Source organism: Ambystoma mexicanum, chromosome 10 (genome assembly GCF_040938575.1).
Source record: "Ambystoma mexicanum isolate Mex_15411 chromosome 10, UKY_AmexF1_1, whole genome shotgun sequence".
Classification (NCBI taxonomy): domain Eukaryota; kingdom Metazoa; phylum Chordata; class Amphibia; order Caudata; family Ambystomatidae; genus Ambystoma; species Ambystoma mexicanum.
The window spans coordinates 1595240781-1595267129 of NC_090932.1; the positions used below are offsets into that span (position 1 = coordinate 1595240781).

Sequence of the window (26349 nt, forward strand, 5' to 3'; positions counted from 1 at the left end):
TCCAAGGTTCTACTAGGAACGTCGATGTCTGCAGTGAGATAGCCCAGGAGAGAGCTGATCAGTGCACTGGTTGGTTCTGGGACACTTTTGAAGGCTGCGCAGGCACGGATCCTCAATCGGGGGTTGAGACTGGTTTGTTCCCACTGATCATGGAGTCGAAGCACCAACAAAGGCATTCTTGAGATCCGGACAGAGGAGCAGGGCTTCACCGGGACAATTCTGCAGTCTATGCTGGTCAACCGCAGGGGCCACGTCGGGTAGTTGGCGGACTGTTTATCTTCACAGAAGTCTTGGTTTCAGCAATCTCCCGAACAGTCGCAGGCGGGGAGCATTCCCAAACCCACCAATGGTAAGGATCTGCAACAACAGCCTATTATGAACAGCCAATGGTCATCGCAACTGCCCAGCAACAGTCTTTCTGGCACCAAAGATGTGTATTTGGACAAGACCCTCCCAGCCCCCTTCCCTGGCTCACACACAACACCCCTTAGCCCGCGAAAGCCACAGCTTTACCCAGAAAAGGGATTTCCATATAAGGCATTTCCTGATCTAATAAGTGTGATGGATCTGATGGTGTCATCACTCCTTTCCCGGCGGTGACCTCCCCTCATGTGGCCAGGGGACGGCAGCTGCTACCTTATCCTGACCCTGGAGGCGGCTATATGAGAGAGGATCACATCCGGGGAGACAAACTGCCAGGTTGTGTCATGGCATCATCTGATGAGACATGGTATCCCCCTTTTTCATATGAGGATATCCCATCTACAGCCAATGCATTGATGGCATATTGTTACACCTCCCCTCATACGCCTAGGAATAGTATTAAAAAACTTTTCAGCAGATCTATATGCAAACCATCAAGAGCCGACTTGCCTTTGAAAACCACTAAGAACGTTTGCTCAAACTTCATATGCAAATCGCCAAGAATGGACTTCCATTCCCATAAGCATGAGAATACTGGGACGAGGATGAGGGATACAGTAATACAGATCACCCAAGGCCAAGGGCACAAACCGCGCTCTAGTTGTTGCGAGTGCTCACCTACAGCGGTAAAATTTAACTGCAGAAGCAGCTGATGAACGACAGCTGCTGGCGGGAGAAGACTGCATCTCTTGGAAGCGACCGCCTCCTAGACAGTGGGGCTAGGAGGCATTCTGTGCAAACAATGGGCTCATGAAGGAGAAGGGAAGCTTGCCACAAAAAAGAACACCGTGCAGGGACGCCAGAAGTCGAGAGAATACTTCTGGGCATTTGCAGATGTTAAGGGGCAGCCTCCACCTTACTGGAGCTGGGGAAGACGCAGCAGAGCCCAGCAGGAACCACAAAGGGCAGCGAAGCCGAGAAATAGAAGCGGCAAGCAGTACGCTAAACATTCGCTGTTTGTTTACCGCGGGAGAGACGAAATGCATCAGGATGAACCAGAGAGTCCACGAAAGGGAAGTGGGGACACCGGAGTGTATTGGCTGACGTGCCAAACACAATTAATAAAACTGCCTCTGAAAGAATACTTGAAAGTGAACATTGCTCTAAAGGGGGAAAAGTAATCAGAATAAGACTTACAACTGTGTGAGTGTATGCAATGTGTATGCGTCAGTCTTGCAACAAGTAAAAACACTAGGCGTCCACCTAGATGCTAATCTCTCCATGACCAAGCACGTCGACGCCTTGTCATCTTCCACCGCCTATACTACAAAACATATTACTCAGCCGTCAATTCCTCACACCCCAGAACTGCCTTCCACTAGCACGAGCCCTCGTCCTCAACTACAACATCCTTTTACTGGGTACCACGACAACAAATCTTGCCAAACTGCAACTACTCCAGAATAAAGCCCTACGTGCTGCCTTTGGCCTAAAACTGAATGATCACATCTGCCATATTACAAGAGAAGTGCATTGGCTCCCTGTCAAAGCGCAAATCCTCGTAAAGACCCTGATCACTGCTCACAAATGTATCCTTAATGACACCCCTTCCTATTTGAACAGCAGCATAACCCAAAAGGTTTCAACCGGATCCCTAAAATCAATTACCAGCGCACACCTGAAGGTTCTCCCAATACAAGAACAAAAGGGCGGGAGGGTCGAGCTTCCCAGTAGCCGCGCCAAGGCTTTGGAACACTCTACCCCCACACATTAGAAATGAGCAATCCCACAAAACAATGGTTAAAACCTGGCTCTTTGACAAATTTGACTAAGGCCATAACTATCTCCGTCAATGTTCTTAACATGTTATAACTGTATGTATGTAACCTGTGTCTTAAGTCTGTAATAAGTGAAGTTTTTAAGTAACCAATGCCGTGATACCCTTGGGTTTGGGCATGTAACAAATGCAATAAATAAAACGTGTTGAAGTGCTAGCCGAACAGTATAGCAGGCAGATAGAGTACCAGAAAAAGAGAATGTAAGAGACTATCAATATTGGAAATGTGCACAGTGCCCACATAAGAAAGCCCTAGCAGGAGAGTGTACGAGGTCATTTGAAAGTATAAGGTAATCTACATGAATGAAAAGCCCTGTCGGGAGAGTATACCAGGCTAATGAAAGTGCAAAAGTGCTCATAAAAGAGTCCCTGGCAGGAGAGTATACCAGGTGGACCATAATTGTGAACATGCATCTTTATGAGAAGGCTCTGATGGGAAAGCATATCAGGCATGCAAATGAACTAAGTGTAAAAAGAAAGTGACTCAAGAAATCCTGAACATAGCACATCAGGAATGGCAGAGGAAATGTATTAAAGGAGAAGTGGAAATCTGACGAGAGTCCACCAGATATCCTAACACGACAAAGTCCAAGAGTCAAGTTGGTTTGTGTGCCAGTCGTGTTTCAGTTCAAGAGACTAATAATCCTGAACAGAAACCGGAGTGAAGAGAAATCCAGGGGAAGGGAACCACCCTCTGGAATAAGGTACTCTATTCTTTGTAACTTTGTGTTGGAGTTGCATGCTTTCTTTTTGAAAATGTATACATCACTCAAGGCCAAAACCATTTTCCCTTTACGCTTTAGAGTTATTTTGTTAGAATGTGAGGGTCAGAATAGACCTTTGGAGACAGGACGTTTTGTTTTGGACATTCTGACCGTTGACAGATCCTTGGTTTTGGTTTTAGGTAGGGAAACTCCTCTAATGCAGGGACAGAGAGGTATTTCCCAACCCCCTTTTCTTTTAATAAGCACCTTTGACCAAAACTATGAACCCCTTGTGTCTGAGTTTCATTCCTCACTCCTCACACAAGTCAGGAAGATCGCCAAAGAACAAGCGAAAGGATGCTAGCCACCTTTAGCAGCAATTTGCGGTAAATGCAAAAGTGCACTGCTGCCACCAGCTTGTCTTAGGCAAAAGTAACCAAAAAGTCATTGCATAAAAAGATATCCTAACTACAAGTATCCTAACTACACTTCCCTGTAAGGTAACAATACAATAATTCATAAAGGGAGACAGTCTGTCAATCCTGACACTCTTATGGACTAGTTCATTTACCCTAACATTGAGCAAAACAGGCAAGATAAGTAAAGCAGTAGACGTTAGTTACCTCCAAATAGTCAGGGCAGGGATTCAAAAGAAGCAAAAAGAAAGGATGTCTTATAGAAATATGTGACGTGAAAGGTGCAAAAAGAAAATCTTTTCTGCTTGAGGTTGATCGGGAAAGTTGTTAATAATTAGTTAATGTTGCAGATAATACCTCAAACTCATTGCAAAAGTGACACCCATTTTCAGGCATCTACTGGCTCCCGGTGGCTGCAAGGATCAAGTTCAAGACCCCCTGCATCGCTCCACAAGTCTTTCTGGGGCTGGGACCCGCACTACATCCAACTCTTCTGAAATACCTTCCTCCTCAGCTACCTCCAACTCTGAGAGTCAGACGTTTCTCTAGGCAGAGAGTGGGCGGTAGATCTCTGCTCTGCATGTGCCTCCCCCTAGAACAACCTCCCTGCCCTCGGTCTTGAGCCGGACCACCTGAAGTTCTGGAAACTGCGCAAGACCCTCCTTTTCTCCTCTCCTCTCCTTTCTCTCTCTGTTTGGACCATCATGGTCCATTCCAAATCAAAAGATGGGAGGACATCATCTTCAATTAAGAATATGCTGGAGCCACCCATGGGAGGTGACCTCACTCTTCTCCCATCGGGGGGCGTGGCCCCAAAGGAAGGGACAGCTCTGGGCAAAAAAAAGGGATATATCCCACCTCCTCAGGACTCTGCAGGATTCTATATGCAAACTCAACCAGGGTGTCATACAAAGAGGGTGGACGAACTGGAAGCATCCTTTCCTAATGGATTTTGGCCTCCCACGGATTTTTATCATACACATTCGTATCCTGCTTTGTAGTCTTGGAAAACATTTCAACAGCTGGGGGCGCTGTGTGGCATCGCTTTCGATGTCCCTCGCCGGTTACCATTCCCGCATTTGGACACAATGTCCATAAACAACATGCACCAGGCCCATTGACTCAGTTTCGTTTTTCGCATTCACAGCACTCTCAAAATGGTTTGACTCGCTCCACGATTCTCTTCAACTAACGTAATTCTTTTTGTGATGTATCCCGATGTCTATGCCAAAAACTGACTTTAAGAGATGTGCGGACTGTGATTCGAAGCTGTTGATCACTGATCCACATAGGATTTGCCTCTGGTGCCTTGGGGAAGAAGTAGGTGAATGCATCTCTTGCCAGTCGATGACAAGTAAGGCTTTGAAGGAGAGAAGGTCGAAGCTCACCATAGGTCTGTCAGTTTCAAATGATCCATCTTCCACACAAAGGCAGAAATTCCAAAAAACGCTCCCATGCATTCAAAGCAATCGAGATCCAGGAGTGATGCCCATCACACTTCTTGTTTGTCATCACGGAAGAAGTCTTAGAAACAACGCCATCGCTCATCAGCTTCAGATTCCTCGCCTGACAAACTACGTATACCCTTTGGATATGAACGTTTTGATGCCTCTGGGCTCTGGCGCATTATAAATGCAAATCAAATCAAATCAAACGTCAGGTACGTTTTCCACAAAAGGCTGCCTCGGCGGCAGCCGACTGTAATCATTTCTGTGTGCGAATGTTGGAAGTATTCTCAAAGACAGTCTCTCCTGGTCCCTCGAAAGAGCTGAAAAAGGCCATTGATCCCACTGCGTCTTCCAAGACAGGTAGGGAATAAAGTAAGGATTTGACCCGCTCCGCGAAAAGCCTGAGTCTGAAGACCTCATGGATGTCGTCTTGGGTAGTGTCAACAACTGAGATAACAATGTAGCTAAAAGCTTCTGTGTCATCCTCCTCAAAGCAGTTGAGGGGTCCTTCGATATCAACCTCCAAGTCCACGCTGACATTCAAGCCCCAATCTAAGGCTGATTTTTTTTCAAATCCTTTGTGTCCATCTTCGAGGAGGAGGAAGACTACGTATACCCTTGGGTAATTAATGTTTTGGAACTCCTAATGTTCCTGAAGAATTGATCTCAGATTAATCTCATGGAGAAGACGTGGCTACTTGTTTGAAGGAAATCAGTGGTTTGGATACCTCCCTTGAGGTTGAATTTGACATTGTCATGAACAGGGTGATTGAATGTTTGGATTGGGGCGTCCTGCAAAGGACATTACCCAGGATGATCTCACAGACATCTTAGATGGAGGCCCACCTAATGAGCCTGTGCTCTACTTCCATACAGCACTAAAAACATTTTGGAAACTTGGCAAAAATCAGACACCAAAGTACAGGCCTTTTTCTGTGGACCCTTTTTTCTTTCAAAGGCACTCAACACCAGAGAGTTAGTCAGGTGGCTACCTCCACTTGAAAGACCACAGCTTATCCGACCATCCCCCCCGGATAGGGACGATAAGAAATATGGTGCATTAGCAAAAACAGTGTTCTCTGCTGGAAGCATGGCATTAAAAACCATTAATGCAACTGGAAAAATACTCCTATAAATTGTGGAATGTAATGTCCCAAGCCGCAGAGAACATTCCTGAAGGTGAAATACGAGTTGGGTTTAATAACCTTGTTAATGATCGTGAAGATGCCGTTTCTCAGTCCCTTCAGCCCGGTCTAGATGCGTCATACTGCATCAGCTGATGTATGTGCTCTAGCGCACTAATCAGGAGATTTGCTTGGCTGCATAAGTCTTGGCTTGCCCCAGATGTCCAGTCAAGGCTCCTGGAAATTACTTTTGATGGGTCTGACCTATTTTGGCCAAAGCCGGACCACAGCCTTGAAAAGCTACAAGCTAAAAAAGCTGCAGCAAAATCTTTGGAGGCAGCCATTCGTCACCAGCAACAACAAGCCTTCACAAGCTTTGAGAGGGCATTCATTTTGATATTTCTCCTCTTGGCCAAAGGGGAAGCGGTCAAACTACTCAGAAACGAGGATGACAAAGGTGCACATGTACCTCTAGAGGCTGTGGAGGAAAAGGTGCTCGGGCAACAACCTCCTCATTGCCCTCCTCGACCAGTCTTCCCTTGCAATGCCTCCTGCCCTACCTCGCACTTAGCGGCTGTAACTGTAACCTCTACAGCCCCCCCCTGCCTCCTTGCACTTACCCAGAGCTGCGTTGCCCTGGCTGCACTCACTCAGAGCCATGCTGCCCTGATCGCACTTCCCCCTTTCCTCTCCTTGCGCTTCCCACTCTCCTTCCCCCTGCACTTCCTGTTGTACTTGCACGATCCAAATGACACAAGGCCTAGTAGGATAGTTTGACTTGTCCTGCCTATTTCTTCCATCCCTTTTCTTGTCGCGCCTAGAAACACTTGTGTACATTCATGGAACACTTGTATCCATTCATGGAATAATGTGTTTTTCTCAAATGACAGGTGATGTTGGTGAAACAAAATAGGGGAGTGTGCCCATGCACTGAGCTGCAAGTAATGGAAATTGAAGAGATAATGTGTTATTGCACGCCTGCATGTGTTGAGTGAGATCATTTATGTAGTGTTGGCCGCTAGCAGTGATGTGGATACCATGTTCGACAATCGAAATATAAATGGGGAGCTGTTCACATGATTCTAAGAGAATAGTTCTGTAACGGTTGCAGGGCTTCAAATAGACATTTCAGAAGAGTGTTTGCTCTACTTAAAGGAGGTTAATCATCCTTTGGCCACATATGAAAAATAAATGTAATTCAGGATGACAACCACAGAAAGCAATTTGTGTCAAGGGACTAAGTGGCACCAGAGAGAGACTGTCTGGGAAAAGGGTATTGGACCCAGAAAACTATTTCATTTTGCTTGCCAAAATTTCCCTTCACCTAGTGTTACTTAACAGTTTTCCAAAACCTGACGGTAAACCTTTTAGTTGAACCTTATCCATGAATCCTGTTGGCTTTGTGACAGCAGTTTGCAATGGCGCTTGATTTGTTCAGAGTCCTTGATAACACAAGGAGTAATAGTCTACACTTTTTGTTAACAAATGTCTGCACTCAATAAAAGGGCTTTAATTAAGGATCATGTAACTGCATGAATTCCCTCAAGGTCTGCTTGCCAACTGGCTGTTTCAGTGAGGCTCATGCTTTTATTTTTCCTTCTCTTTGCTAATATTTATAGCATTCTAAACAATGTGTTTTATCTCCACAGAGTACTTGTGCAAGTACGCTATCCCATGTATGATTGGCATAGCTCGCGCCTTTGGCCGCTACAGCAACACAGATGAGGCCCTCCTGTCCAAGCTCTTCCCGAAGGCCCCAACACAATCCTTGAAGATTACAGAGGAGCTGGATGGGATCCGGCGGCGCTCCTTCAACGACTTCCGATCCATCCTTCCCAATTCATTGCTGATGGTGTGCCAGGGGGACTCGCTGAAGAGGAAGACCAGCAGTGTCTCCAGCAGCGTGCAGGTCTGTGCTTCTTTTTAACACTCTTCACCCAAATCTTACAAGGTTGTCTGTCAGCCAACAATCATGATCTGGTCTGGAGTCCGTGGAGGCTCGGAGGGATACATTCTCACATTGCGCTCAACCCTGCTTAAGTACATCATTTTAGGATTATTATGTTGATTCATTGATCTACATTTAATTCATTACACTTTCAGATGCAATTCAGACCTGGATGGCTGCCAATTCCTTGGCTGTTAATAGAAACAAACCAGAGCTTCTGATAGTGGCCTCCGCCTGTGGATGAAAAAAGTCATTCTACTGACTGAGATGACAAAACTTTCATAGATGGGATTAACTGTAGCCAGTAGCGTTAAGACACTTGGAGTTCATCTAGATGCTGAACTCGCAATGAAAACTCAAGTCTCACACATCAGGTCTTCCTGTGGCTATATAACTAAACCTCTTAGCTATATCTGACCTTACATCTCGAATGCTAGCAGATCCTTGCTGGCCACTGCCTTGGTGAATTCTAGGCTGCTTTATTGCAGAAATCTGTTGGCTGGTACATCCAAAGCCAATATACAATTCCTTCAGTCTTTGTCATTCATGGCCTGTTCCTTGCCTGCCATTCATGGCTTGTTCCATGTATCTAATGCTAGAAGGAACCTTCACTGGCTCCTGATAAAATACAGGAGAGAACACAAGATCCTAACTCTGTCCTATAAATGCTGGACGCACACTGACCCCAAATACCTTATTGACCGCACAAAAGTGAGCCAGTCCTCCCGCATGCTGCGTTACCAGGACAACTTTAAAATGGCCCAACCAAGGTTCAAGCTCACTAGATTTGGTGGCACAAGTTTTGACTCCCAGGCACCTAAAGCCTGGAATGCTCTTCCACTGGCAATAAAAACAGCAGGCACCATTGTGGAATTTAAAAACTGGTGTAATCTCATTTGTTCAACCTCAAGCCAGACTGAATAAATATATCCTGCAGATTCTGCCCTCCTAGGCACTGGTTTCTTTAACCCTGTTTGTACAGTTTTCGTTTCTTGTGTGCCCTGAGGCCCACGGGCATGTGGCGCCATACAGAAATTAAATAATAACAATAAATGACTGAATAAAAACATTTATCCATAAATGAATCTGTTTCTTCATCTTCAGCCCACCCTCCTCTCACAGCATTCAGTTTACTTCCTGGTTGCCTCTTTAGTCTTTCTAAAGCTAACTCAAGCGAGTCAAGGGAACTGGAAGGGATCTTCCATTGTATGCCTGCTAGGAAAGTTGGTGATGCAGCTGACTGACTAGAGCAAGAATGTTTTTTTTATAAAAGTGCCTGTGCTGGTATGTTTAGTAGCCGATTACTGAATCCAATAGGTTGTTGGTGTTTGGATTACATTTAGGGGAGTATGAATTTGCACACCACATATCATACAATGTTTTTTAACTGGGTGATGATTCGATAAAAAGTCATTTTCTGTTAATTTCTACATTGGTCGGTCCATTCTTTCAGAAATCGGTGTTCTTTGAATTTAGAGAAGACACAGATACCATTTCAAGTAGGTTGTTCCTTTCCTTTGCTATATATTAAAATTATGTAGTACCCATATAGTCGGAAAGGTGGGATTTGTGTACAAAAACCTGTTTCTGGCCTTATACCAGTTGTACTAACCAGCTGCTGTGTTCCTTGCATGGAATCTGAGGAATCTATAAGGGACTGTGTTCTCCATTTTCCCAGACTTTCTTGTGGGCCTTTTACTATAAATGTAATCCCTGGTGGTTTAGGGGGGTTGCCAGGACTTCCAGGAAGCGTTGTTTTCTTATTTTATCAATTTTGGGTGTTTTAGTGGGGTTCTCATTCGTGGAGGCCTTCATTCCTTAACTTGAATCCCTGGTGGTGCACTGGGGTTCCTTTCTCTATGGCAGTGTTGTTGCGCTTACTGCATCCACAGCCACGAGCAAGCCGTTGCTGTGTTTTCAGCGTCCCACAGCGCTGCTCTTCTCTTCCTGGAGTTCGCTGGTGGCTGCTGCATCCTGCGCCAGGCCGGGCCCTGCTTCCCTGCTGTCCTCCTGGGGCGCTACAGAAGCAGTCTTCTTACTGACTTGCCGTCTGGGTCCCCTCTCACCATCCACTTGTGGCACCAACAATGTGCTTGTTGAGGCACGATCCTCCATGGCCTCACCAGCAACATTTCCAGTTAAGGAGCGGTTGGGAGGGGGTTTGCCTGCATTCATGCACTGTGATAAGGTGTTAGGGGGCAGGCTCCCTCCCACCCCTGACAGGGCCGTGATAGTGGCCCAGTCATAGAACCTTCATTTGAACCTGAATTGTCATTCCATGTACTGCAAGAGTCATACCTGTGAGAAACCTAAGGGCATCCTCACTCCTACAGCCCCTAGATCCTCTTCTCATGTGGCCAGGGAAAGGCAATCGTTTTTGGATCCTGACCCTGGGGGTGGAGAAGCAAGGGAGGATCACCTGGATAGAGGGTCCTTGGGGATTGGGGTCGAGATGTCCTCAGGTGGCAGTTATGGGGTATTGTTATCCCTGGCCCATTGACCAAGAAAATGACAGGAGATATTACCAGTGTAGAAGCTTCAGAAAGAGGTGAAAAGGAGACGGGTTAAGGGTAAAGTAGGCAAGACATGGTAGCCCCCTTTCCCTTTGAAGACCAACAAAACCCTTCCCCTGGCCTTTATAGGCTACTGTAAAACGGCTCCACTCATTTCCCCACATTCTACCTCCGACATTACTGGGATGAGGAAGAGGTGACTGAGCGTAATGAACACTAAAAACTTCCATTCTAGTACTGGGACGAGGAAGATGCCGGCAGAGTACTGTAAAGGTCAGGTATGTCCCTTTTAACTATAGTCGGGCAAGCCCGATTGGGAAGCCACACATGCAACCTGTCAAGTGGTTGCATGTGTATGAAGGGAGACTAGTGGAGCGGCAGAGGGAGCAACAGGGAGGCCTGTGTGGAAGAGGCCAGCAGGGGACCCTTGTTGTGAAGAGGTAGCCATGGTGGGTCCGGTGAAGAAGCCAGGCACCGCCAGATGTCCCAGACAACCTGTGGAGCCCAAGACGAATTGTTAGTCTGCCACAGGTATGGGTGAATCTGTCATCGGGAGAGGGCTGCCAGAGCTGCGAACAAGGAAGAAAGAAGGCAGAACACCATCCGCGTTTGTTGAGAACAAGCGGAGCAGGCAGTATTTGCAGGGAAGTACCCGGAGTACGAGGGGGGTCGCAGAGTCCAGCCCAGCATTCGATTAAAACAGAACGGAAGCAGCAGAGCAGCCGAAGAGGAACGCTGAGGCCTTAGTCAGTGATCGAGGGTGTTGGGGGGGGGGGGGGGGGAGTGATAATAGTAACAAAGTGCTGTATACATCATACTGAATACCGAACTGAATGAACACTTGAAACAAAGCTGAATTGCCCATGCTGAATAAGAGTTTATGGGCAAAGCTAATGCTGATGAAAGCCAAAAGGGAAAGTGCCCAATTGAAAGCAACCTCCGGAAAAGAGCGCATGTGTGAAAGAGTGCGACGGAAAGGTGTAGCACGAACAAGACCATCGCAAAGTGAACTTTATGAATGGATAAAGTGCGGCAAGGGCAAATACTGTCGTACAATGTGTGACACGTGATGGCAAAGCCAAGAGGCTGAGCCAGGAGAAACCAGGAGAGTGTGAATTTGCACATAATGCCAAGAGGCTGATACAGTGAAGCTAAGTAAATGTGAATCTGTATGCAGAGGCAGATACAGAATATCCTATGTGGGCTGACGAGCCTAGTGTTCCTGGTTGTGCGACCTGTGATGGGTGGACCGTGTGGTCTGACAACTGTGCCTAGGCCAGGGAGCCCTAAATTGTGAAAGCCAGAGACGCTGTGAAGCAATCCAATAAAGGAGGATCAAGTTGACCTAGAGTTGTGATGAACTTTTCAAAAGACTAAAACAAGTAAGTTAGGCTTGGGGAAGGGAAACTTGAGACTTGAGGAACTGCAAATGCTGTCTTGAGGACAGAGCCTCGAGACCCTTTTCATTTGAACTGTGCTGCTTAAAACTTGGGGAAGGGAACCCCGAGGATTGTGTGGAACTGTATTGCCTTGAATTTAGGTAAGGTAATCTTGAGATTTTTATGGAACGTTCTTGAACTTGGGGAAGGTGGGCTGAAAAGGAAGCTAAGAGCTGGAAGAGGCTCAGAACTTTGCTCACTATTTCTTTTATTATTGACATCCCTACACATTGTTTAGCTTTAGTTGTGAGGGCCAGGATAGGCTCTAGACACACAGACTTTTAAGTTGACCTTTCTTACTCGGACCTACCTTAGTTCGTTCAGGTAGGGAAATCCCACCTTAGCAAAGGGCAAGTTAGGCTTTCTACCATCCTGACATTTGATTTAATAAACCATTTTATTTTTAATTTTCAATCGGTTGTCTGTGTCTTGCTTTATGATGCAATCACATATTGTAAAGTATGTCCTGTTCGCCTCTCACTTGTTTGGCTTCCGATTGACCACTTGTTGGGGTTGAGATTGGTAGACACTTCTACGGGGGTCACTTGAGGTCTGATGCTCCTTCCCTCAACCCTTTTGCTCCTCTGGCCGCTACATAAACGGAGGTTTTTCTTTTGTGCAGTTTTTAGATGCTTGTTGTAAGTTTCACAGCATTGGCTTCCGGTATTCCTTCCTGATGCAATCAAAACCCACTGTCTCACTCATAATTCGGGGAAAAATCATAGTTCAATCAACCTTAGCAACCACCTCGAGTGTATTATACAGCAAAATCCTTAAGTCACCTGACTCCATTTTCCTAACACCCATAAATTGCACAAGCAGTGTTAAGGAAGCAACAATTGGTTTGGGTCTCCATCCTACGGAATTACTTATCTCCTTGATCTACTTAAAGAAGAAAACGGCTAATGATGCATACTGAAGACACATCTGTTTGTGCATTTTATGTTACCACCTCCAGCAATAATACCTTTTGACACCCTCTGCATCTCTCTCCCCACCTCTCAATTCCTGTTCCATTGTGATTTATTTCATTCTGTTTCGACCAACCACCTATCACACACTCGAGTATCCTCCCAAATGCAGGGGCTCTACACAAATATAAAAGTATACCATCCATCCCCTCTTAACACTGTCAGTCATAGATCTGTTCTGCGTGACACTCGCATGGGCCTCATGCTAAGGCTTCACACATAGGTAATTTGTTTATAGGTTAAAGGTAGATGCTGCAAAGAGACCGCAATATAACACAAGTCACAGCATTGTTTACACAGTTTTATCTGCGCCGAAGTATACCGAGGATTCATTTAGAACTTTCAGTCCCTTACCAGATGATTGATTGAGGCCTCTCTTGGTGAAGATTTAAAGGATTGCACAACTAAGCTTGTGGGGTGGAGGGAATGGTTGGCATGTATCATGACAAACATCCCTGTTAAATAGTTAACTGTGGAGACCGAGTGACATAAGGGATTGCTTATCTCCAAGGTTGTCAATGTTGGTTTGTTGTGAATTTACCCAGTTAAATGTGTGAACCATGCTATTTGTTTGGAATCTTTCATACATCAGCGTTTGTTCTAAATACTCTTGATTGAAAAAAGCATAGTTTGTAACAGTCACGCGTTGTGTGTTCCAGACGAGTCCAGTGCGTGGCGACCTTCCTCCAGGTTCCCCAGGGAGCTGTGCAATTCAGTACTTTGAAGGTAAGTTTGTTATACCATGCCTGGTGTAACTTCAGTCCTCATTGCAGGTTGCAGACAATGAATGGGATTTGTTTTACGGGAGATGGTTTTGAGGCAGATGATCCTAGTGTCTTGTGTTGATCACTGTGAAAAGCCAGCTATATGGTTTCCAGGCATGAAGAATACTGTCCTACAACATCTATATACCACAGCCGGGCTGCTTACATTTCCTACTGCTTTTGTCAAATGGGAAAATCACTGATTTATGTCTATATGATCTGTGTTTCTACAAATATATACAATCCTTATTTTAACATCTCTAGCATCACCACACAATGAATCATAACACAATTAAATGTGGCAAGTGATTTTACTTGGATTTCCAAATGTTCGTTCCTATAGTCATTAGAGTAAAGGCCTCTGGGGGATCTGGTAGCTACCGATCTATCGATCTATTGCTAGAGATGCCTTCAACCCACAGTGTCTGAGTGCAAAGGGATTACTGGATCTCTGTTACACAGCGTGTTCTTGTCTATGAACCTAGCCTTCAGAGCCAGCTCTACCTAGGTCATGAAGTTCTTGCAGATTCAGGAAGAGAGGGCGAGTATCCAGAAGCCACTCACTTGATCATGGTACTATTATCTGTATTGAGTATCTTTTGAGATGAGTGTAGCCGGGATAATTGGACCATTGTAAAGTTCCCCTTGCATGCCTGTGTAAATGCGTGTGTCTGATAATCATAAGAGTAATCTGTGACATCTTCCAACGCCTGTTGAGCGGAGACTCAAAGATACAAATAATGTTTTCTTTATCTGTCCTTTATCAGGTTTCCATCACAGCTTTTCATTACATTTCTTGACAGTTAATTGTTTTTTAACTAGTTGTCACCTTTCTTTCAGTCGTTATCTATACATTTTGGAAACATGTTTTTTAGTTTCTCTCCCTGGATTCCAAACCTGCCTGCCTTTTCTTTCCTTCATTTTGGGTTTAGTTGACATAATATATGCCTCTTATATGTATTTGTCTTATAATACTATGTTTACTGATCTTGTCCTGGGCACTTTTGCATACCCAGTGGACACAGAGTTACCTTCGATATGTGGAGTTTGTTGTCATGGAGTGCTTGTAGCGCTGGACATTTGCTCTCATCACCTGTATATCTGTTGAAACATCAGTTACTTTTTTCATAATCTGAGACTGTTTTGCTTCCAGGTTCATACCTTGCTGATGGAAGAGCCCTGGATCCAGAGTATTACTTTTCTACAATCAGCGCCAGCTTCTCTGTGTCGCCTCTCTTCACTGGTGTCAACAGTAAAGAGTTCAGCATTCCACAGGACTTGCTCCGTCATCTGCTCCAGATGGTACATGGGATGTTACTGGGTGTGGGATTGGTCAGTGAGGGTTTCCAACACAGAGTCCATCCCCATAAATGACATCAATCCGAACATCTCACTGGGGCCATTAGTCATGTTTCTGATGTCCTAAATAGTACTTGTTGAATACTTTTCCAGTGGCCACTAAGGAAAGTCGTACTTTTTTGCACTTCTTCTGTGCTTCGTCATATGACACTTTATTTCCTTCCAAGAAACTGTTATGCTGATCTTCATCGGACTCATCCCCAGCACCTTTTTTAGCGGCTTAATCATACGCTGTCCTTTTCATCTCCTAATCATCTCTCTCAATTCTGACAGAAACGTTTCTACTTACTTAACTACAAAGGTTTCCCTTCTTTGTTTTTTTAACCTGTCCTTTGTACTAAGACTCGTCCTGTTGAACCCTCTTTCCTAATTTGTTTCCTCTCCTACTTTTCTATCTGACCGAGAAAGCTAGCTTTTTAACACATGCTCACCCCACTATTGCCCTTCCTCTTGTTCTTTTAATCAACCCTTCTTTGCTTTCTTAACTGATGTTTTTCAATAGCATTTCCTTAACGTTGGGTATTTTTCCATCTGAGTTTAAGCATGTGTGAGAAACCTGAGGGCGTCCTCACATTTCTCCCCTTGGGTCCTCTTCTCAGGTGGCCAGGGAAAGGCCATCTCTTTTTGGATCCTAACCCTGGCGGTGGAGATGCAAGTGTGGATCACCTAGGTGTCGGGTCCTTGGGCATTGGGGATGAGATGTTCTCAGGTGGGACATGGTATTCAGCATTTCCCTTTCACCAGGAACCCTCTGTTCCAGAGACAGTTATGATATTGCATTTATAACGCGCCTATACACAAGTGTTTCAAGGCGCGACGAGGCAAGGGGGGGGAACAAAAGGGTTGACAGACAACTATCTTACTAGGCCAGGTGTCACTCAGATCGCACAAGTGCATGGGAAGGGGGGGAAAGGGAAAAGTGCGTGGGGGAAGGGAGAGGGGAAAGTGCAGTATATGGGATGGTAGAATAAATAAAACGGCCAGATGGTGGCAAGGTAAGTGCAGACAAAGTGCTGGTAGGGGGACTGTAGGGATACAGAAAACAGTCCCCAGGTGCAGGGGTTGCCAGGGAGGCAGTGCAGGTGTGCAATAAATAAGGATATTGTTCTCCCTATCCCACTGACCAAGAACACGTCTGAAGATACTATCCAACCAGAAACACCAGAAAGAGGATACAGAAGAGAGGGGTTAAGGGTGACACAGGATAGACATGGTATCCCACTTTCCCTTTTGAAGACCAACTTAACCCTCCCCCAGCCTTTATGGGCTACTTTAAAACAGTTACCCCAATTTCCCCACATTAAATCTTTGATCGTACTGAGATGAAGAAGAGGCAACTAAGAGTAATGAACACTAAACCTTCATTTCATCTGCCTACAGTGTACTGTGAGGGTCAGGCATGTCCTTTTAACAGTGGTCAGGCAAGACTAATTGAGTCCACACCTGTAACCTGGGAAGGGGCGGCAGGTTTATAAAGTGAGAACAGTGGAGCAGCAGAGGGAGGAATAGGGAGGCCTGTGTGGGAGAGACCAACAAGGGACTTATGTCGCGAGGAGGCAGCCGTGGTGGGATCTGGGAACAACGGCCAACATCCCAGAGGATGTGTGGAGTCCAAGTCTAGTGGGCCATGCAGCTGCCACGGGTGTGCCAGCCTCTGGGTTGGGGTGTGCCAGCCTCTGGGTTGGAGAGCGAGCGCCCGAGCAATGAAGAGAGAGGACGCTGTCAGTGTGGATGCATTTGAATTGCCGGCGTGCACAAGGCAACACCCGGCATGCGAGTGGGGCTCGCACAGGCTGACCCGCCGGCCTTTGAAGCAGAAGGGAAGTAGCGGGAGCCGCCAGAAGGGAATGCGGAGGACCGGTGAGTGTCTGGGGAAGCCACTCAAAAGCCAGGCGCTCCTAGCAACCCGCATATAACTAACGTTAAACCGAACTGAATGCAAACTTGAAATTAAGCTGAACTAAGTACATTGAATACCAAACCGAATACAACCTTGAAACTAAGCCGAATTACACATATTGAATACCGAACTGAAGAAAACCTTGAAATAAAGCCTTCTGAACACTGAAATTAAATAAAAATGTATGGGCAAAGCAAGCAAGTAATGTAATTGGTTATTTATAATGCGCTTAATACCCAGAGGTTTCTAAGCGCAGACCCGGGAATCAAACCTGTTTTGCTCCATGTCTTCTTCGAGCGTGTTGGACCTTTCCTCCATACTTATGGGACATCTCTCCATCCTGTGGGACGGGACCGGAGCACTTTGTAAAAAGCATCCAACATTTTCAAACATTTTGTCCTTCCTCTCTTTCTTGTGCGGGGCCCGGCACGCAGCCGTAACCCCGCCCACCTTGGCTCCGCACCGAACATCGCCCATCAGTCCTTTTCTCCGCTCGTTCGGCTCCCCCTTTCTCGTCTCAAGATGAGGCGGACTCAGATGGCTCTTCGGAGTTCATGGCGTCAGGTTGTGGACCCAGATTCCAAGCTGATAATGATTCCGGCTTCCATGAGAGTGGATCTGGAATGGTGGTCATCTCTCAGCAACCTGTCAGTGGGACCCAGCCCCTATGGTGACGATCACGACGGACTCCTCCCTCCTCGGGTGGGATGCGACGTTAGATCATCTTCAGGTCTCGGATCTCTGGTCGCCTCAGGACAAGCTCCTCCACATAAATCATTTAGAGCTTCTGGCGATCTTCCTAGCATTGGGCGTTCAGACCGATCATAGCCATCAAGGTGGTCCACATACGCAAGGACACTGTGTTGTCGATGTATTACATCAACAAGCAAGGGGGAACCAAGTCTCCCCCTCTCGTGGACCTGTCCATTCAGATTTGGGATTGGCTGTGCTTCATGGTGTTTGGCTGCTTGCAGTGCACATTCCGGGCCAGCTGAATGTCACAGCGGATGCCCTCATCCGGCGGACAGTGGTCAGCTACGAGTGGGAGTTGAAGGCTACGGCAGTAAACGAGAAGCTTCCTCAGTATGCCTCCAGAGGGGGGCTGGGAGCCTCCTCTCTGGGGGATGCTCTCGCGATTCCATGGCACAACATGAGAGATTAAGCCTCTGCCTCTAGTTCACAGCGCAATTTGGAAGCTAAAGAACTTGGTGAACTGTTCCCTTCTACTCATAGGCGCCGTGATGGCCGGCCAGGTTTTGGTTCTCAGAACTTCAACACCTCTCGGTGTATTCGCCGATCAGGTTACCAGTGACCCCCGATCTTCACCAGGGGGAACAGCAGATATGGCACCCCTGCCCACAATCGCTCAGCTTGGCGGCATGGTGCCTGAGTTCAAGTCTTTAGAACATCTTAACTTGTCTGCGGATAACATGCGTATTATCCAGGCAGCCAGAAAACCCTCAACTAGGTCTCAGTACAGAAGCAAATGGCTCAAGTTCTGTCATTGGTGTTTAAAGAGGCAGTTGGACCTAAGGAGGGCTACAGTTGACACAGTTGTGTCCTTTGTATCCTTATTAGCAGAGTCGGGTGTCCATGTTCTGTCATGCAGAACTTACCTTTCAGCGGTTTCCGCTTACCTTTCTAAGGACCGATTCTCTTACTCTCTGAGTAACCAGGCGTTTAAGAGGCATTTTGCAGGCTTGACGCGCCTTTATCCTCCAATTCGTAGTCCGCACCCGTCGTGGGATCTAAATGTAGTCCTGACGGCGTTGTTTCATAAGCCTTTCGAGCCAATGGCCATGGTGGACCTCAAGTATCTGTCCTGCAAAGTGTCCTTTTTGGTCGCCGTTACATCAGCAAGGCGGGTGAGTGAGCTCCAGGCCTTGTCGGTGGAGCATCCCTTTTTGGTCTTTCACAAGGATAAGGTAGTCCTACGGACGAAACCTTGTGTGGTATCTGAATTCCATCTGAATCAGTCGATCTCTCTGACAGTTTTTTTTCTGGACAGAACGTCCGGGTTTAGGAGTTCTTCTCAACTGTTTGTGACTTTTGGTAACCGTCAGGGTAAGCAGGCATCTAAGGCGACTATTTCTCGGTGGATCGCCGCCTGCATTACGGAGACTATCACCGTCCAAGGGCTGAAACCTCCTAAGGGTATTCATGCACACCAGGTACGGGGTAAGGCAGCCGCGGTTGCTTTTCAGAAATATGTCCCCTGGGAGTCCTTCGCTAGGGCAGCTAATTGGGCCTCCCCATCTGCTTTTTGTAAGCATTATTGTCTTGACATGAGCTGAAGAGCTGATGCTCAGTTTGGTCAGGCTATACTGAAGAGCCTGTTTCAGTAAGGGGTATTTCCATCCACCCGTAGTTCCCGTAAGGAGTGCTTGGGAATCTCCCATAAGTATGGAGGAAATGGGACAGGACGTAGGAGTATAACCAGGTTACTCACCGTAGTGACCACCTTACTCCTAGTCCATAGTCCCCTTTCCTCCATACGCCCGCCAGCCGTCCCCTTCTAATAAGGTTCCTCTGTTATTGCTAATAGGTCTTAGACCTGGCGATAGAAAAGGACTGATGGGTGATGCGTGGGGCGGAGCCAAAGGAGGAGCCAAGGTGGGCGGGGTTACGGCCACGTGCCGGGCTCCGTGCAAGAAATGGAGGAAAGACCACATTTTTACACAATTTTGGATGCTTTTTACAAAGTGCTCTGGTCCCGTCCCACAGGACGGAGAGATGTCCCATAAGTATGGAGGAAAGGGGACTATGGACTAGGAGTAAGGTGGTCGCTACGGTGAGTAACCTGGTTAATCCTCCCGGCCCGTCAGTAGCTGATGAAAGCAAAAATGGTAAGTGCGCAGGTGAAAACATTATATGGAAAAGAGCGCAAGTTGAAAGAGTGTAACAGAAAGGTGGTGCATGAGCCATAACACCTCAGAGGTGTGCTACACATAATGGCAAAGCCAAGATGCCATGAGAGTGTGAACCTTCACATACAGCCAATAGGCCGACAAGGAGAAGTCAAGTGAAGGTGAATTTTAACACAGGGACAAATACAGAAGAACCTGTGTGGGCTAAAGAGCCTAGGGTTCCTGGTTGCCCGACCTGTGATGGGTGGACTATGTGGTCTGACAACTGTGCGTAGACCAGAGAGCCCTGATTAGTGAAAGCCAAAGACATTGTGAAATATAACAATAATGTTCACTGTAAGTGAGCTGGTGATGCAAATCAGAAGGAGGGTCAAGATGACCAAAAGTTGTGTTGAACTTTGAAAGAATTCAATAAATACCAGTTGTTACATTAAAGTCTTGGGGAAGGGAATCCTGAGACTTGAGGAGCTGCAAATGCTGTTTTGAGGACGGAGCCTCAAGACCCCTTTTCCTTTCGAACTGTGTTGCTTGGAACTTAAGGGAACCCCAAGGATTTGTGGAACTTACTTGAACTTCAGAAAGGTAATCTTGAGACTTTTGTGGAACTTGCTTGAACTTGGAGAAGGGGAGCTTAAAAGGAAGCTAAGAGCTGGAAAAAGCTCTGAACTTTATGTTGATCACCATTTCTTTGATTATTGACATCCCTACAGGTTGTTTAGCTTTAGTTGTGAGGGCAAGGATAGGTTTAGGACACAGACAGACTTTTAAGTTGAACTCTTTGACTCAGACTTTGCTTAGTTTTATTCAGGTAGGGAAATCCCACCTTAGCATAGGATAAGATAGGCCTCCAACGATCCTGACATTTGATTTAATGAACTATTTTGCATTGAACTTTGAATCTGTTGTCTGTGTATTGCTTCATGATACTTTCACACATGTCACGATCATCTCTATTTTCAAGAAGCTCTCTCTTGAGCCTTCAACTCGCATCTAATTTCAGTCCTATATTTCTTCTCCCCTTTCTCTCAAAATTACTTGGTGTCATATGCTCAGGTTTCTTCCTGTCTTGATCACCACTCACTATTATCTGTGCATCAGTATGGCTTTTTTCCTTCCAGTCTACTAGAACTGACCTTCTCTACGTCTCTAATTATGTACTCTCTGCTCAACACTTTAAATTCAAGTCTATTGTTGTCTTGTTTGATCTTTCACTTGCTTTTGACACATGGATCATTATACAACTCTTTCACCCTTGTGTTTTTCTAACTTTGTTCTAAAGTGGTTTCGTTCGTCTCTCTGACCGTGCCTGCTGTTATGAAAGATTTTGTTTTTTGCTGCTTTCCTCCCATAGACTTATCTTTTTGCCTTTGTTTGCTCTCTGACCTGACATTTTTGAGGAAAGGAAAGCCTTCCGTTTTACATCTGTTTTGTTTTGCTCACTTTTATCGAGGAAACTGATCAGTCGATAAGACTAACAGTACTTGGCACACATCAGTGTGGTTAGGATAATTTGTATTCTATCTTTTTCCTTTGTAACTTTATGGTTACAATTACAAGGTGTCCAGAATGGGCTGGTAGCAGCAGATATTGTTCTACCATGTTTTTGACTTTTTACTTATGCACTTTTGCATTTTACATCATAATGCCATTTAGAGCACCATAAACTCTAAAAGGGCGGTCCTACAAGATTTACGCCTGTCCCTTGTCCATTTTGTAGTTCGGCCATCTTCCTGCCCTTTCAGGTCTGGATTGCCATATATGGAAACACTTTTTCAGTGCAAAGTCTATGCTTTCCCGGGCAAAGTGGCGATTGTGTGTGGACCCAGTCCACATGCGAGCCACAATGTGCCTGTTGCTGGGCAGACTGTGTTGCCAGTGGCTATCCATGATTGGACACACCTACCAGTTTGAATGGTGCATTGGTGGACCTGGTGCTGATTCCAGTCCAAGTCCTGGATAAGAGGACCCCTGCAGCCATTGGACAGACTATCGTCCAAGCCAAGACCCCTATGAAGAATTCCAGCACGCTGAAGACCCAAGGACAGCCATTTCAGCTGACCAGCATTGCTTCCAGCCATGACCCGGTAAAGTCCTGCTCCTCTCTCCTGATCTCCAGAAGGCCCTTGTTGGTGCTTTGACCCCTGAACTGGTTGGACCAACCTTTCCCAGCCCCTGCTTGAGGATCTGTGCTTATTGAGCCTTCGGAAGTGTCCCTGGACCATCTGGTGGACAAACTAGTTTTCATCTGGGCCCCCCTCACTGCAGCCTTTGACGGTCTAAATGCAACTCTGTAATGTTGTGGATCTTCAGCTTGTGTAAAAAGACACCTGATCCTGCAGTTTCAGCCTTTCTAATAGTAGATAAGCTTGGTTCACAATACGAAGAGTACCCAACGCCGCCGGACTATGGTGACTTCCGTCAAATCCCGTTTTCTTCACGCCCTGAAGATCTCCTGTGGTTGCCTATTCCGTGGACATCTGCATCTTGCTGTGCCAAGGCTGTCCTGCTGTCCAGTCATCAGAACTGTCACTGGATCTCACCGGATCCTTGAATTGCGAACTAGGTGGATCCAATCCTGAAGCCGAACGTGACCTATGCACTCAAAGCCTCCAGGCCTCCCTTGACATTACAAAGCCTAGAAGTAAGTGTGCCCAGCAGATTCAGGAACCCTTAAAGAAACTGGTTGCTAAAGAAATCCGAGTAAGGAGGGTAAATCAGCATACCTATTACTTAACCCCTCTCCCCACCACCCAGGTCCGGCCCTAGGGTTGCATGGTTGTAAGATCCTCACCCTATCTCTCCCCTGACTAAGATCGGTGGTGGTCTGGTCCAGGATCCCCTCGCAGGCCATCCATAGAGTGTTGGATCTGGGAAAGAAACCTATTTGAACTTTACTTACCTTTTGGAACACGTACTGCAGTTTGTGGTTTTGGGATTGTTATTGTCACAATCCAATAGTAAACCTACCTAAACAGTGTGACTTGTAGAACTGTTTCTCTGATTCTCGCTTGCTTCACCGAATGCATTTATTCACAATGTTGTTTCTAACTAACTATTGCATAACTATTTCTGAAGGTAAAGTGTTGTTGTTTTGTTAGCAGAGCTGCCAATGATGAATGCATTTATGTATATGATAGCAATTGTGTGATAATTCTTACCTGAATTTTCAGTTGCCTAGACTGGATCTTGAAGGCCTAATAAATAATTGTATATTGTTCTACTCTTCAGTCTAACCGGAATTATTGGAGGGCTCTGTGTGTGTCTCATTGTAGTCCTATACCACTCACAACCTATGAGTCTAAGCCTTACTGCTCTGCCACTCTACCCTGACTGGTTTGGCTTAGACAAAAGTGTCTTTCTTGTTCACCATAAAAGGTTGTCCTTTCAGAATCCATTGTGATGAATCCAATGTAGCCATTACAGATTCCCCAGGCGGTGACCTCCACCCATGTGGCCAGGGGATGGCAGTCGCTAACTGATCCTGACCCTAACGGTAGCTATATGAGGGAGGATCTGTTACGCTCACCTGGTATCCACGGGGGCGCCACCCAGCCCTGGTTGGATGATTTGCACTCTCGAACCTTCTCCCGGTCCCTTGGTAAGGCCTCTGGTTAAAGATGGGTCTGCAATATAGGAGAGCTGGATTCAATACCAGAATCCTTGTTTTCCCACCTCCCTTGGCCTCAACTCCTTCCTCCCCCTTGGGCCTTCTCCTCACCTTAATAATGTAAAAGGTGGATTCTCCGTCCTGCTCCTCGTGGCAGGGGCCCGTAGATCTGGGGGGCGAGCAGCGACCAAGTTACTTCACTCGTCTGCTGCGATTCCGTAGGTTTGCTGCTTTACAGTCTTTATATGGAGTTCTTATGTTCCTCTTAGTTCGAATAATAATGTCTTGCTTCTTTCCTTTTAGGTATGGAAAGGTATTTTGGTGTTGTCATGCAGTTTGATGATGAGCATGGGCCGGTAGTCGAAAGCGCGGTGTGCGAGATGCTATCCGGTGAGTAAAGCGCGATGCGCGGTGCTGATTCGCCTTTTATATTGCTAACCTGTGTCTTTTCTCTCCTTGCAGGTTGCGATGTTCCTCGCTGAGCGCCGTAATGTTCCAGCAATGATACTGACCAGGAGATGACTACCCAGTTAGGAATTGTGTGGCTTTCTTCATTCGGTACGAAACATGAGTAAACGCTTACTAATGCTGTCTTTCTTTCTCCTCTTTCCAGGTTATGGTATTCCAGGACGCATGCAGTTGCGAATGATGGCGTTCGTACCTTCAGGTGAGTGGAACTGAAGTCGGCAATGGATTGAAGACAGGATACTGTTCCAGGTAGGTTTCGTAGTGTTCTTTCTCTCTCTGCAGGTCCTTTGGTTTCAGGTAAGCTGGCATCAAAGAACTGGACACGGTGATTGTTACGCTGCCCACAGCAGAACAACGCAAAGTATGTTCTGCTGTTTGGGTGTGGTTTAAATAGTCTCAGGTAAAGTAGTCCAGGTAAAATAGTCACAGGCCTGCCACACCCAAGGTAGTCCAGGTAAAGTAGTCCCAGGTCTGCCACACCCAAAAGACTCGAACGCATAGCTCAGTTCCTTGTTCCTTAGAAACGCAGAGCAAGAGCAGGAAGTGCCGTGGAGACACCAGGAGCCTCGAGAGAGTTCTTGGGCACTCGGCAGCTTGAGGAAGCAGCGTTCTCCAGACCGGGACCTGAAGGGAAGCAGGCGTGTGGCCGCGTAGCGGCGAAGGAAGTCAGAAGGACCTCTGCAGCATCCACCGTGGCAAGCCAGCGCCAGGGTGCCATGCCATAGAAGCGAAAGCAGGACCGGAGATGTTGGAGAGAACCGGTGAGTCGACCGGAAGCAAGTATGGTAATACTGTCCCTATAAACATTTCTGTTTACAGGGTCTGCTTGAAAATCTCCTCCCAACGAGTACAGAGGTGAGACCGTTCCATGTAATATGCTCTTGGAAGCACGTCATAACAGTCTAATTACTATGTACATGTTATATATGTAGATGATATTCACAATCCAGACTGAAGACAGTCCTGTAGAAGGTGTCCTTAACTAAACAGTACACCGAAACCGGTGACCAAACACAGGGTGTCAGTGGCCAGATCCCCACTGCATTTCCCATCCTCCAGCATTAGGGAGACCCTCCAACACAGAGATCGGCCCCTTATTTTTGCTGAGTCTTCACAACCACTCTTTGTATAAACTGCTCTATTGAGAGGGTTCTTTCCCTCCCCCCTTTTTTCCAAGGCCCACTCAGCCACAGTGTAGGTTAATAAAGCAATCATTGCAACAATACACACAATGCACAGTTAACAGCCCTTCCTGTGGCCACACCTGCCATAGTCATGCACACCATTAGAGCTGTGGAAAGACAACTAAAAGACTAGAAAGTACACCTCTACAGCCTAATTTATAATTCTTTGATTGGCATTAAAAGCAAATCTATTTCTTTGTACCTCCTTATTCTGTCCACTTTTAGATAAGCGGCCCACGAGGCCTGCCTGGGGAAAGTGTGATTTAGAGAAATAGGGGCAGATAGAAACTTCTCTGTCCTCCTTTCATTCCCCCTTGCCTACCAACACTAAACCACTATGCATTAAACATCTAATTGAGGAAGTGATTCTGTGCTAACATTAAAAGGTAATCATTTTCCTTTGTACCCCTCTCTGGGGGAGCTTCTTTTTCTTGCACAATACATCTCCGTGGAGTATTATACATGCCCCTTTATTTTAAATTTATGGGTGATATGCCCTAGTTCTTTTGTAGTAATATACTTTGCTTGGGCATAACCCAGTTGTAACGACTGATAGCATTCGACCCTGCTTTTGTGTGAACTCCCTAACCCATATTGCCAAGAGGCTCCACCAAAGCAGTATATGAGAAACCTGGGCGCAATCCTCTTTTGTGGTATACAAATAGGGGAAACGTACAACCCACATTACCCGCAGCCATGAGGCTGTACATAAGCTATAAAGAAGCAACAAAGGTTTCAGTCTTCTTTGTTGGGATATGACAGGAAGAAAGTTTGTAATCCAACTTGGCAAGAGACTTTAAAGAAAGTAACCATTATTCAACTCTCATGTGATGTTGGTGTGGAGAGTCTGAGGAACTAACATTGCTACTGTGAACAATTGTAGAAGTAGGAGTTGTATCCTGGCAGGTGAGTAAACCAGGAAAGGGATCTATAGTGGTTAGTCCTGGCAGGTGAGTGAACCAGGAAAGAAGACTATAACGTGAAACATTGTGTTGATGGCAAAAAAGGTGTTGCAGATGGCAAAAAGATGTTGCAGAAAGAAAGTGTCATCTCAAAAATAATTTCTTTACATTCAAAGGGATTGGTTCCTCCGACGTATTCCACATCTATGACAGGTAATCACCACAGCTGTTCGGTGTCTGTGTCCTGCGTCGATGACGTCGATACGCTGTCCTTGAGGGCCTCTGTCAAGCCGACGTCACCGGATGTTATAAGTAGGACGCACAACGCCCGTAGCCTCAATTCTATATTCGTGTTCGCTTCGGAGATTTCGGCCCGCCTCGGTTCTTCAACTTAGTTTATGAAGTTATCATGTCTTCCTCTTCTTCTACCCGGCGGTCAGGATTCAAGAAGTGTCGGGACTGCGGTTCCAAGATGTCACTTACGGACCCGCACAACGTCTGCCTCTGGTGCCTCGACGAGAACCACGCCACCGAT

The 26349-nt window shown here is 46.2% G+C and overlaps 1 protein-coding gene across 2 annotated transcripts in view; it reads left to right on the forward strand.

Annotated features, from left to right (window-relative positions):
• The window catches only part of PI4KA (phosphatidylinositol 4-kinase alpha), a 2470135-nt gene that overhangs the window by 212895 nt on the left and 2230891 nt on the right, over nucleotides 1-26349 (forward strand). For both annotated transcript variants that reach the window (XM_069619956.1, XM_069619957.1), the window contains exons 6-8: nucleotides 7542-7801; nucleotides 13423-13489; nucleotides 14681-14829. In XM_069619956.1, the coding sequence (XP_069476057.1) occupies nucleotides 7542-7801; nucleotides 13423-13489; nucleotides 14681-14829 (476 nt within the window). The remainder of the gene's footprint in view (nucleotides 1-7541; nucleotides 7802-13422; nucleotides 13490-14680; nucleotides 14830-26349) is intronic.